This window comes from Hypanus sabinus, chromosome 8 (assembly GCF_030144855.1).
Source record: "Hypanus sabinus isolate sHypSab1 chromosome 8, sHypSab1.hap1, whole genome shotgun sequence".
Lineage (NCBI taxonomy): Eukaryota > Metazoa > Chordata > Chondrichthyes > Myliobatiformes > Dasyatidae > Hypanus > Hypanus sabinus.
The window spans coordinates 30,621,363-30,635,145 of NC_082713.1; the positions used below are offsets into that span (position 1 = coordinate 30,621,363).

The 13,783-nt window shown below is 44.2% G+C and overlaps 1 protein-coding gene across 10 annotated transcripts in view; it reads left to right on the forward strand.

Moving 5' to 3' along the window:
• The window catches only part of LOC132398011 (zinc finger MYM-type protein 3-like), a 113,089-nt gene that overhangs the window by 45,340 nt on the left and 53,966 nt on the right, over positions 1-13,783 (forward strand). For all 10 annotated transcript variants that reach the window (XM_059976904.1, XM_059976903.1, XM_059976898.1 and 7 more), the window contains 5 exons: positions 1,062-1,135; positions 1,240-1,306; positions 4,227-4,539; positions 6,308-6,470; positions 12,770-12,982. In XM_059976904.1, the coding sequence (XP_059832887.1) occupies positions 1,062-1,135; positions 1,240-1,306; positions 4,227-4,539; positions 6,308-6,470; positions 12,770-12,982 (830 nt within the window). The remainder of the gene's footprint in view (positions 1-1,061; positions 1,136-1,239; positions 1,307-4,226; positions 4,540-6,307; positions 6,471-12,769; positions 12,983-13,783) is intronic.

A 13,783-nucleotide genomic window follows, 5' to 3' on the forward strand; every position in this document is an offset into this window, starting at 1 on the left:
ATAAAAGACCATGGAAGATGGGGGAGAAGATCAGCAGAGGGAGGTGAGAAAGGATAACAGCAATGGGGAGTGTGAAAGTGAGGGGGGGGGGGTGTTGGTGGTGGCAGTTACCAGAAGGTTGAGAAATCAATGTTCATGCCATCAGGTTGGAGGCTACCAATATATGGATAGTCCAAGCCTATGTTGGTTATCGCACCCCAACTCTTCCTATGCGGCACCAGTGACTGCATTGGTGCTGATTCCTGCACCCATGCTGAACTCATTGATTTAATCAATTTTGCTTCCAACTTCCATCCTGCTTCTTTCTCGATCTCTCTGTATTAATTTCTGGAGACAGTCCATCTACTGATATCTTTTAATATATCTATTGTTTATTACAGCTACCTGGGCTATACCTCTTCCCACCCTGTCATTTGTAAAAATGCCTCAGTTCTTCCATCTCTGTTGCATCTGCTCTTGGGGTGAGCCTTTTCATTCCAGAACTAATGAGATGTCGTCTTTCTTCAAAGAAAGGGGCTTTTTTTCCAGTCCTGATGATGGATCTCAGCCCAAAATATCAACTCTTTATTTATTTCCATAGATGCTCCCTGACCTGCTTGAATTCTTCTAGCATTTTGTGTGTGTTGCTCTTGACTTCCAGCATGTGCAGAATTTCTTGAGTTTATGGGTAGGGAGATAGTTTGTTGGAAAGCTGAATGTCACCCCTGTTCATTTCTCTTGACCCTACATTCTGAACCATAAATATATACTCTTTAAGGCATTAATTTTAATAAAAAATTAAGCAAAGTTAATAAAAAAAACTTGTTGAAAGCTAAAAATAAAACAGTTCATTACTTGTTATCTTTTTTGTGCAATATATTCTGGCCTCCCAGTTTTTGAAATTTTAATTGTTTTTCATGACATAGAAATTAAGGCTGAGTTCTGGTTGTTTTGGTTGGCAGTTTTGCCATATCTAGTGGCATTGAATTAAATGCCTTTTGATTCTGTACCATGTCGAACTGTCAGAAGCTTGTTTTATGTTCTAAGATAATTGCCTGATAACTTTTTTTTTACTTTATTAGTTAAAGTGGGAAAAACATCTTCATGCGAAACTGAATCTGCAAGTGAAGATGTTGCGAAAGCTGAAAAGGATACGGTATTTATATTCTGTACTAATTCTTACTGTGAAGTTAAAGCAATTCCTATTGATTACCATTGTGAGTAATGATAATTCAGAAGACACTGTGGTGTATTTTTCAGGAAAGTAAGGAAAAAGTCCAAAAGCCCTTGAAAACGGAAAATTGTTCATCCTCTAGGAAAACAAGTGGTAAGAGAAGTCGTTGATCATACTTCGGTGCATATGTAAAGAATACCAGCCATATTTTATAAAGAGAAGTGTTTTTTGGGTCTATCAAGCTGAAACAGTGACACAGTCAAGGAACAATTTAAAGATGTGAGCAGGGCAATAATGAGGGCTTAAAGTAAATTTCAGAAGTTTGTCAAAAAGATTGATAGAAAAGTGTACTTGATGACACGAAGGAAAGCAACTTGTGAGTTTGCAGAATGGTTTATATATGGTGTTCAGAAAGCTTATTCTCAAGTTGATGATTGACCTAAGAGCTTAAACAAAAATGAAAGAAATTATAAATGGAGCTCTTGGAATTGATGGGATGTGTGGAGGCCCTCCATTGGTCGGTATCATCCATGCATATTGTGTTCTAGCTGTCCTTGTGATATGCAAGCCAGGGCATTACAATATGAAGAGCACGCTGTTGCCCACGCAGCAGGCTCCCCCTCTCCATGCAACTGATGAATTCGTAGGAATGGCAGTAACTGGTACAGTTTGGCACCAGTGGTGTTGCAGAAGTTGCCGGTCAGCGTTGAACTCAACGTAGGACTGCTTTAGGGACTTAAGCTCTGGATTTTTCCTTGGGATTTACTCCTGAAGCTTCCCTCGTGAGTGGGTATAGCTGCTATGCAAAAGGGGTTTGAGACCAGAGTTTTCCTTCTAGATGAGGTGCCAGTAAGAAAAGGTGCCTTTGTCCCCTTTTCTATTAGTAGAAATTGTTTTCCTGTCATAGTAGCTAAACCACACATAGAGGCCAGGAGGTGAACCTGGTTTTCAGAGGCTATTTGAGATGCACACCATTGGGAGCACTTAATAAGTAATTTGAGCTTATCCCCACTGCCTCCCCCGGCTACGTCAACCTTAGGAATTCAAGATGTGTAGATTAGTTATATGATACAAAAGCGGCTTGTGGCGAGAACATTAAATAACTTGACTCTTGAAAATATTGAACTGGAATTGATAATGAAATAAAAGACTGAAGTGCAGATATTGATTCAGTGACTCTTTTGTCAGTAATCCAAGTGAGACAGTAAATTCTACTGTGGCCCAACAGGTTGATGTATAATTAGCATGAATATGATTGCAAAGAGTTGATCGAGTTGGGGCTTAAATTCAGACACTTCAAATGCATAATGTCAGATGGAAAATGTTCTTGCAGTTCTTGAAGATAATCAGTGGATAAGAAAACAAAACTAGATGCAGGGTCATACAACTGATAATGATGGGAGCAATGTCTTTTGGTTCAGAATAGAAACTGGTTATTTGTAAGTTTGAGTCCAAATTTCTGTGTTCCGCTAAATTACTTGGATATTACTCCCTCCAGTATTGATGCTACTCTCACCCACATCTTATTTCCCAAGCATCCATGCTCGCCACCAGATGTACTCGCCACTTGTGCCTTAACTGTGATAGAGTTCCTCTTGTCCTTACTTGCCACCCCATCAGCCTCCACTGTCTCCAAAGGGACCCTACCACTAAACATCCCTGCAAGCATCCTATGTGCTACATCTGCCCATCCACCACCTCCTCCTCCTCCATTCAGCACCCCAAGCTGTCTTTCCAGGTGAGGCAGCACTTCACCTGCGAGTCTGCTGGGGTCCTCTATTGGATCCGATGCTCTCGATGTGGCCGTCTCTACATTGGTGAGACCCGTCATAAATTGGGGGGGGGGGGGCTGCTTTTTGAGCACCTCTGCTCCATCTGCCACAAATGGAACTTTACGGTGGCCAAACATTTTAATTCCCATTCCCATTCCCATTCCAATGTGTCTTTCTATGGCTTCCTCTTGTGCTAAGATGAGACCACCCTCAGGGTAGAGGAACACACTTTATATCCTATCTGGGTAGCCTCCAAACCGATGGCATGAAACGTGATTTCTTCTTGCAGTAAAAAATAATCTATTCCCCTGCCCTCTTCCTCCATTCCCTACTCTGACATTTTACCTCTTCTCACCTGCCTATTACTTACTCTTGGGTCCCCTCCTTTCTTTTCTCCAATGGTCCACATTCCTCTCCTGTTAAAGTCCTTCCTCTTTAACTTGACCTTTGCCACACACCTGGCTTCACCTATCACCTTCCAGCTAGCCTCCTTCCCTTCCTTCCACCTTTATATTCTGGCATCTCTCCCCTTCTGTCTCAGTCCTGAAGAAGGGTCTCTGGGCAAAATGTCGACTGTTTATTCATTTACATAGGTGCTGCCTGACCTGCTGAGGTCCTCCAGCAGTTTGTGTGTGTCGCTTTGGATTTCCAGCAGCTATGGACTTACTCGTGTTTACGACGAACAGTGCTGTTGTGCAGATTCTTTCTAATTGTCAGTACTTTAGTTAACTTCCCAGATTTGCACTTTGGATCTTTCCATAAAACCTGTGAACTTAACCATGTGCCATACCTTCTGTAAATTCAGTGGCTTTAGATAAATTGAAATTGCTATAAATTTGAAACTCTCTATTCAGTACTCGAGCAACTCGTCCTGAAAGTACAGCCCAAAATTCCAAAAAGAAGCAGCAAAATAAAGCTTTAATAATGGTCAAGAGTGTGATGTATTGATGGGATGAAGTCTGCAGCCGCCTAACCTGATATCAGGTTAGAATTACAGAGAATGGCTCCTGCCGTTTCCCCTGTTCTTGTCATGTCCACATTTTGCATATGTGAAGTATAGATTTTTACATTGAATTTGTACACTGGCTGATTGAAAATTAATTAGCTCAGACACTAATTTGGGAACTGAAGAAACATTCTGTCAGAAGGATCTTAATCTGTAGAAATGGCATATTTGAAAAAATGCTGTCAACCAGACTCCTGAATGGGGTTTTGTTGTACTTGCATTGCTTGAAGATGCATTAAAAGGAAATACTTTGTGCTGTAGTATTTTAGCTTTCTTTGTCTTCCTGTCTTTCCAGCAAAGGATAACTCCACCATGACAAATAATATAAAGCAGGAAGACGACTATGTTTCACGACGGCCAAGACGCACCACGAGGTTATCACTACAAGTAGCTCAGGCTCAAGCTGAAGCCCAGGCTCCATCTACTCGGCCTCAAAGGTCTTCACGATCCCTGGTTAAAGTAACGTGTGCTAATTGCAAAAAGCCCCTGCAAAAGGGGCAAACTGCATACCAGAGAAAAGGAGCACCTCAGCTCTTCTGCTCTTCTTCATGCCTCACAGCCTTTTCTCAGAAACCATCATCTCCCAAGATCTGCACATTCTGTAACAAGTGAGTATTTTTCTTGTCTCTGGTTTTGATCAAAGCTAGACGTGATTACATTAGACCACAATACTTTAAAAAAAACTTGGTACCACCTTTAGACTCGCACGGGTCTTTGATTTGTACTAGTCTGTTTATCCCTTCAGACGTTACAGTATTAAGAGAGATTGGTTTTGTTTCCCATGGTCCAAAGATTCTAACACAAAAGGGAATTTATTATTATATCTATTTCTTCTGGTTATTGAGGCTAAGCATGTCAGATGGGAGCTAAAATTCCAATGGAGAGGCACACCTGGAGGTTAAAATGCTTTGTCTGAACTGCATTGTAACTGTCTGGCAATATATGTCGCTTGTTCCTTCCTGTTATTTTTTTCAGCTTGGTTTGGCAGAACAAATGAAACTATTTTTACAGTCCAACTATCATTTGTGCAGAACAGAATACCATTTAATTGGTTTCTTTACAAATTTAGAAATACTTCTGAAGTTTTGTTAAATCTGGCAGCCATGTTGGGACCTTTGTGACTTAAGACAAACTATTGTGATTAATTTTGTTTTAGCAATGTAATACATTCATTAGCTGTTTGGAATATTTTAATAATTACACTAAGATGTTTAACGTAATAAAACGTATATGTTTAAATTTAAAGCAGTGAATAAAGAATCAGCTGAATGAGTGGCAATAATGTTTTGTGGAATAATGATAAGGTGGATATTAATGTGGTGAAATGATGTGTAGTGCCTTAGAAATTACCTAGATTCATAAACTCAGTGTAGACTACATAAATGATAAACTGGGAGTGAGTACTTGATGCTGCCAGTTAACTGCAACATAGTGGATTCTATATGTTGACTCAAATCAATTTAATAACTGAACAGTTCAAGCTATTATCTAGTGATAGTCTGAAGAGGTTGGTGTGACTTTTGAAAAAAAAGTTGTATCCTGATGTCCAGTCATGGAAAAGTGATTGCTGTGGCCACACGAACAGGATTCAGTTTGGAGGCCACCATGATGGATTCTTTCAGTTCTTTAATGAGGAAGCAGATTTTAGTCTGGTTCGTAGAGTGGAAACTGCTCAAGTTTTCCAGCCAGTGTAGAAATGGACTTGGCAACTTCGTATTTCTCGTGTTGTCTCTGTGTTCTCGCTACACTGTTTTATATCTGAGCTGTTTTCTTGTACATTTGTTGTCTTTATTTAGCATTGTCAACTTCCTATGTGATGTTTTTGTAGAGCTGATGTGCAAATTTTTTCTGTTGATTTAACTGGGCAATGTTCCTTCATATCCTTCTCATTGTGTTTTTTTTTTCCTCATTGTGTGGAATTTCAACATATAACTCATCGTTTTTCTCTGTTAGGGAAATATTGTTCCCAATCACATTAATGTCTCTTTCTGACCAAAAAAATGATACTTTTCTGGTTGTTGATGGGGTTCTGAGTCTGCAATGTTATTCTGTATATACATAATACTGAAGCATGATTTCAGTATCTTTAGTGTTCATTGTTTTTATTTTTTCCGTCTCATCTGTTTTTATATTTTGATTCGTTGGCTTCTCTTGTTCTTTGGTATATTTTCTTATTGTGATTTGGATAAGCTTTCTACTTGGTGATAATGCTGGCCCTCTTCTGTCTGAAAACTAGACTTTCTCAGTCTATTGAAAATGCTGTGGGAATAATTCATTCTCATCCTCCTGCAATTTAAGATTAACGTTTTTCAGGATTTAGGGGAAGGCATTAAAATTTCAAAAACTCTTTGAATGTACTGTTTTGCTTAATTGCAGAGATATTGTGAATACAAAGGAATTGGTTGTGTCACAAGCCGGGTCAAGTCAGGCTTTCCAGGAATTCTGCAATGCTACATGTCTGTCACTTTATGAGGCCAAACTGCTTAAGCCAGCTTCATCAGATGAGTCAAGATGCAGTATCTGCAATAAAAAAGGAAAGGTGGGTATTGACATTTATTTAAAATGTGTGCTTTACTTGTTTCTGGTGCATATGGCTATGACAGGTGAGCAAATTCTATCTTGCTTAAATGAACAACGTTCTGTTTGTGATCTGCTGAAGTTCCATATTATTTCAAATGGAAGGAGAAAATTGTTTAGAATCTTCAGAAGGAAATAAACTATTCATGTCTGCATTGGAATTCTGTAGGCAGTGTACTGTGCAAGAGATTTTTTTTAAATATGGTTTTAGAGCTCTGATCTCAAATACATTGAGACTGTCTGAGATTATCTGGAGAAAGAGAAGCAAGTGAGACGGCCAAAGACCGCAGGAGAACTGTAGCAAGTTCTCCAAGATGCTTGGAACGACCTACCAACTGACTTATAAAACTGCACAACTGCATCTCTTAGATACAGTTTTAAAAGCAAAGTGTGGTCACTCAAAGTATTTGATTTAGTTTTTTTTTTACTATTTATTGCTCTTTATAGGATTTTTTTAATATTTAAAAACTTGTTTTTCTTTCATTATTTTGAAACTATCTTCAGTTTATGTATTTTTTACCTGTGCCTAAGGTTCACAGTCCTTTCAAGTAAATCACTTTTACAGGTTAGATGCAAGTGGACCTCATTGCATTGACCTCTCTGCACCAAAGTTCTTTTTTTCAATTCTTATGTCTTGAAATTCCTATGGGTGAAATGAGGCTAGAGGAATTTTCAGAAATTATTTGTCCTTCATTGGCTACTCGTGAGCTTCAACATAAATGTTATTCATAACTTCATAGTTAAGTTGCATTGTAGCCTATATGACTGTGGTATAAAGACTGCTGTTTAATAATATCCCAGCAAAAATGATGATAGTGTTTCTCCTCCAAATCATTCCTCAGTGAGGTGCTAAGTATAATACTTAACACATACGACATTAAATCGCTACCTTGTAGCGGTGTGCTATACGCAGCGCTAAAATACGACATGGAGTCGGTAAACTGCAGTTAAAGAAAGATTTTATTCGAACTTCACAGCCTTGCTTTAAAGCCTCCCTGATCCCGCCCTCCCAGGGTGCGGATGCTGTAGGGGCACGTACTCACAATCCCCCGCAGGCTTTCCCTTTGTTGGTGAAGCAGACCTGGCGCCCTTTTGGGACTGGCCTTTGTGCCGGCGCACTGGCTATTTGTGAGCCGGTTCGAGTGCGCTAGGAAGTGGGTTGCCACATAACCCCCCCCCCCCCCCCCCCCCCCCCCGAACCGGCAATACACCCCCCCAATGTCCACAGTCTGGGTCGGACCCTGTTTGGGAGGTCGGCCTCTGTGCCGCAGTGCCGGAAACTCGACCGGTTCCACCAAGTCCACATGGGCCGGTTTGAGTCGGTCCACCGTGAAAACCTCCTTTCTCCCCCCCCCCCCCCCCAACGTCCAGCACGAACGTGGACCTGTTGTTCCTGAGCTCCGTAAACGGCCCCTCGTAGGGCTGTTGCAGTGGTGGCCGATGCCCGCCTCTTCGTACAAACACAAACTTACAGTCCTGCAGGTCTTGGGGTATGCAGGTCAGGTTCTGCCCATGCTGCGAAGTGGGTATGGGGGCTAGGTCACCAAGCCTCTCGCGTAGTCTGCCCAGGACTGCTGCGGATTCTTCCTCTTGCCCCCTTGGGGCTGGTATGAACTCCCCGGGGACGACCAGGGGTGCGCTGTACACCAACTCGGCCGACGAGGTGTGCAGATTGTCTTTGGGCGCCGTGCGGATGCTGAGTAGGACCCAGGGAAGCTCGTCCACCCAGTTAGCTCCTCTCAGGCGGGCCATGAGAGCCGACTTTAGGTGACGGTGGAAATGCTCCACCAGGCCGTTCGACTGTGGATGGTAGGCAGTGGTGTGGTGCAGTTGTGTCCCCAAGAGGCTGGCCATAGCTGACCACAGGCTGGAGGTGAACTGGGCGCCTCTGTCGGAGGTAATGTGGGCCGGTACACCAAAGCGGGACACCCAGGTGGCGATCAGTGCCCGGGCGCAAGATTCGGAGGTGGTGTCGATGAGCGGGATCGCCTCTGGCCATCTTGTGAACCGGTCCACGATAGGAGTTGCCGCGCTCTGCGCGACACTGGCAGGGAGCCCACAATATCCACATGAATGTGGTTGAAACACCGGTGGGTGGGGTGGAACTGCTGCGGCAGAGCTTTGGTGTGCTGCTGCACCTTGGCCGTCTGGCAGTGCATGCACGTTCTGGCCCATTCACTGACCTGCTTGCGGAGTCCATGCCAAACGATGCTGTTGGAGACCTGATGGAGGGGTGTGCTAAGTTATGAATGGAGTTGAAAACGCGTCGACGACGGGCCGGGGCTGGCTGGTGATGTCTCAGAGTAGGGTCCTCTCACCTGGGTCTTCGGGGAGGTCCTGGAGCTGCAAACCGGAGACTGCGGTTCTGTAACTCGGGATCTCCTCGTCTGCCTGCTGTGCCTCTGCCAGCGCCTCAAAGTCTACCCCTTGGGAAAGAGCATGAATGTTAGGGTGAGAGAGCACGTCCGCTGCGACTTTGTCCTTACCCGAGACGTGCCGGACATCCGTCGTGTATTCAGAGATGTAGGACAGATGGCGCTGCTGGTGGGACGACCAGGGATCGGACACCTTCATGAACATAAAGGTAAGCGGCTTGTGGTCCGTGAATGCGGTGAAGGGCCTACCTTCTAAGAAATACCTGAAATGCCGGATTGCCAGTTCCTGGTCGAAAGCACTGTATTTGAGCTCGGGAGGCCGCAGGTGTTTGCTGAAAAACGCCAGGGGTTGCCAGCGACCCGCGGTGAGTTGCTCCAGTACCCCACCGACTGCCGTGTTAGAGGCATCCACTGTGAGGGCGGTAGGGACGTCCATTCTGGGGTGCACTAGCATCGCGGCGTTTGCCAAGGCTTCTTTCGTTTTAATGAAAGCGACGGCGGACTCCTCATCCCAGGTAATGTCCTTGCCCGGACCTGACATCAGGGCGAACAGGGGACGCATGATTTGGGCAGCTGAAGGGAGGAAACAGTGGTAGAAATTGACCATACCTAAGAACTCCTGAAGGCCTTTGATCGTGGTGGGTTGGGGGAAATGGCGGACCGCGTCTACCTTAGCGGGCAGAGGGGTCGCCCTGTCTCTAGTAATCCTGTGGCCCAGGAAGTCAATGGTGTCGAGCCCGAACTGGCATTTGGCCGGGTTGATTGTTAGACCGTACTCACTTAGTCGGGCGTAGAGTTGACGGAGGTGGGACAGATGCTCCTGACGACTGCTGCTGGCTATGAGGATGTCGTCCAAGTGGGTGAAAGCGAAGTCCAGGTCGCGTTCCACCGCGTCCATTAACCGCTGGAACGTCTGTGCGGCATTCTTCAGGCTGAACGGCATGCGGAGGAACTCGAAAAGGCCGAACGGGGTGATGAGAGCCGTTTTGGGGACGTCATTCGGATGCTTCGGGATTTGATGGTATCCCCGGACGAGGTCTACCTTGGAGAAGATCCGTGCAGGTTTGCTGCAAAGTCCTGAATGTGCGGCACAGGGTAGCGGTCTGGTGTGGTAGCCTCGTTCAGCCTGCGGTAGTCGCTGCACGGTCTCCAGCCCCCTGTCACTTTGGGCACCATGTGCATGGGGGAGGCCCATGGGCCGTTGGACCACCGGATGATCCTCAATTCCTCCATCCTCTTGAACTCCTCCTTCGCCAGTCGGAGCTTGTCCGGGGGAAGCCGCCGAGCACGGGCGTGGAGGGGTGGTCCCTGGGTCGGGATGTGGTGCTGTACGCCGTGTCGGGGCATGGCTGCCGTGAACTGCGGTGCCAGAACCGATGGGAAATCCGCCAGTACTCTGGTGAAGTCATTGTCGGACAGCGTGATGGAGTTGAGGTGTGGGACTGGCAACTGGGCTTCTCCCAGGGAGAACGTCTGAAAGGTCTCGGCGTGGACCAGTCTTTGCCTCGGCAGGTCGACCAGCAGGCTGTGAGCCCGCAAAAAATTGGCACCCAGAAGCGGTTCGGCTACGGTGGCCAGTGTGAAGTCCCACGTGAACCTGCTGGAGCCAAACTGTAGCTGCACCATACAGGTGCCATAGGCCCTTACCGTGCTGCCGTTCGTGGCCCTCGGGGAGACCCGGTGCCCTGTTGCGGGTGTCGTAACTCGTCGGAGGTAAGACGCTGATCTTGGCACTGGTGTCGACCAAAAAACGGCGTCCCGACCTCTTGTCCCACACATACAGGAGGCTATCCCAATGGCCAGCCGCCGTAGACATCAGCGGCGGCTGGCCCTGGCTTTTCCTGGGAACTTGCAGGGCGGGCTACAGTGACGGGCTTCTGCACCCCACTGCTGGTGGTAGAAGCACCATTGTTCGTTGGTCTCCTCTGGGGTTAGCGGGCTCTGCTGCTGGGAGCATGGCCTGGTGATCTGTGCGACGGGCGCCTCAATCTCCTCCTTGGCATTCCACAGCAAGTCCGCCCGGGCTGCCACCTTCCGGGGGTTGCTGAAATCCGCGCCGGACAGCAGCAGGCGTATGTCCTCGGGCAGCTGCTCCAGGAATGCCTGCTCAAACATGAGGCAGGGTTTGTGTCTGCTGGCCAGAGACAACATCTCATTCATTAAAGCCGATGGAGGTCTGTCTCCCAAGCCATCCAGGTGCAGTAAACGAGCAGCCCGCTCGCGCCGTGAGAGTCCGAAAGTCCTTATGAGCAGGGCGTTGAATTCAGTGTACTTGCCGTCCGCTGGGGGAGACTGTACGAACTCCTCAACCTGGGCCGCTGTGTCCTGGTCAAGGGAGCTCACCACGCAGTAGTAATGTGTGTCCTCCGAGGTTATCTGCGTGGAATTGGGCTTCTGCTTGCTGGAACCATAGGTGAGGTTGCAGCGTCCAGAAAGCTTGGCAGTTTCAACGAAACCGCATGAACAGATGCGGCGTCATTCATCTCCGGTCCAAAAATCGTTTGGACCGTCGGGGTCACCAATTGTAGCGGTGTGCTACGTACAGCGCTAAAATAACGACATGGAGTTGGTAAACTGCAGTTAAAGAAAGATTTTATTCGAACTTCACAGCCTTGCTTTAAAGCCTCCCTGATCCTGCCCTCCCAGGGTGCGGATGCTGTAGGGGCACGTACTCACAATCCCCCGCAGGCTTTCCCTTTGTTGGTGAAGCAGACCTGGCGCCCTTTTGGGACTGGCCTTTGTGCCGGCGCACTGGCTATTTGTGAGCCGGTTCAAGTGCGCTAAGAAGTGGGTCACCACAACCTGTTATTTTTATTGTCATTGATATTCAGCGCCATCAGTAGGAAGTAACTTTGTGTGCTTTATCGTGCAAGCTTGTTAAAATGAGCTGGGATCTAAATTGCTCTTCTACAGTTTTAACATCTTTCTACCACTTATTCTACAGATTTTGTATTCTTTTTTGTTAAATCCTCAAGATCTGTGCAAAATGTTGATGCATTTGATTATCTTTAAAACTGCAAAGGCATTATAAAGAATCTAATAACGTATCTAATTGCAAAATTTAGTGTATTTTGCTTGAATTTGACATCATTGATGCTCATAAATCAGACTGTCTTGGTTCTGGTTATTTCGGTACCTGCCTGGCATTTGTGGTAACAATCTTTCAAATTAAACAGAAAAAGTTACCACAGTATCCTTGATAATTGGACTGTAATACATATTACTTGATTCAGATCTGTATTGTTCTTCCAACAGTGATGAGCTGAGGAGATAAATTTGTTTTATGTTTATTAAGTAATAAATAGTTAAGAGGATGTGAGAACGCAGTTCTCAGAGATACCGTTACAAGATCTTTATTATCCCTTGGTGATAGAAGATACGTTTGCAATTACAGTGTCACTAATTGACTTCAGCTACCACATGAAATATGTGGTATTTTATTTTATTTGTTGTTTCCCAGTAGTATAATGAATTGAACATGCTGTAATTTTTTTTGAGTGGTATAAACATAAACTTTCTACATTCAACTAAATTATGTAACTTGGGTCTTTCATGGATCTGCTTCTTTCTTTTAACCTAGTTTAGTAAATTTAAACTAGTTTAGTAAATTTTAGTAAATTTGTTTTCTGAAGTGTGAATATTTAGTAGTGTAGAACATTTGTCCTATTATTCACATTGTTAAACAATGTCAACACTTGTTAACAAAAGTAAAATTCTCTGGAATCTTTAGTTAGTGGCAAAGTGATCCCTAGTGCTCAGACCCCAAGGCGCAACTGGTAAGTGCTGCCAAAAGCAATGAGTAATGAGAAGCTTTGCTCTCAGGATTGTCATATACAAACCCTATGACATTTTCATGTTGCCTTAACCTGCATGCTATTGTTTTTAGATTCTACATGAAGTCAGTAATGGAAATGTGGTACATCGGCTGTGCAGCAATGCATGTTTCAGCAAGTTCAGAGCAAGTAATGGCTTGAAAACAAACTGTTGTGATAACTGTGGAGTTTACTTTTATAACCGAGGATTTATGCTTCAGTACCTATATCATGAAGGCCAACAAAGGAGGTTCTGCAACACAGGCTGTTTGAATATGTATAAAAAGGTAATCTTGTTATTTTCTTTGTTATGTTATCAACATTGTTTTTACTTCTCCCAAAAAAGATGTATACTTATTTCTTTCTGTACTAAGTTATTTACCAACATGACAGAAGAGAAAAATTGCATTAATGTAGCAATTTTTTCATGAGCTTTTCAAAACATTTCACTGAGGAGTGAATCATGAAATAATTAATTTCTGTTAAGGTCTGTTTTCATATTGATAATTGAGACAACAATGCTAGCATGGGCATGATAGAGTTACCTATTTTTGAAATAATATTGCAGCAGGAATATGAATGATAGGTTATTGTTTTTAATCCTGAACTCTGATTCTGTTCCAGCTACCTTCCCCTATTGCTTTCGTCCAGATTTTACGCTTGCGTTTTGATATGTTACATGCACAGTATTTTAACTGATGGTTTGGGGCCTGATTTTTCGTATTTTTCTTTCATTTCTCGCTACCTTGTTGAACCAATGTAAATGGTAGAAATGTAAAATCCTATTGATGGAAAAAAATCAGCATTTGTAAAGAGGAAAAAGATTGTGTATAATTGGAGCTTTAGCATTGTATTAAAAGCAGATGGCACAAATAGCTGTGTAGATTCCAAGATAATGTAATCTCTCATTGTTCAGTTATGTGTAAGTAGATTGTTCATTAGCAATACCACTATCTGATGATGAGTGTTTCTGATGTATTTTGCGCCCTTGGCACGTTTGGTACAGTCTTGAGTATATGTAGATTTTCCCCAGTGTTTTAGTATTATGTAGCACAAGTTTGAAAATTATTCTCATTTGTATTGATTTT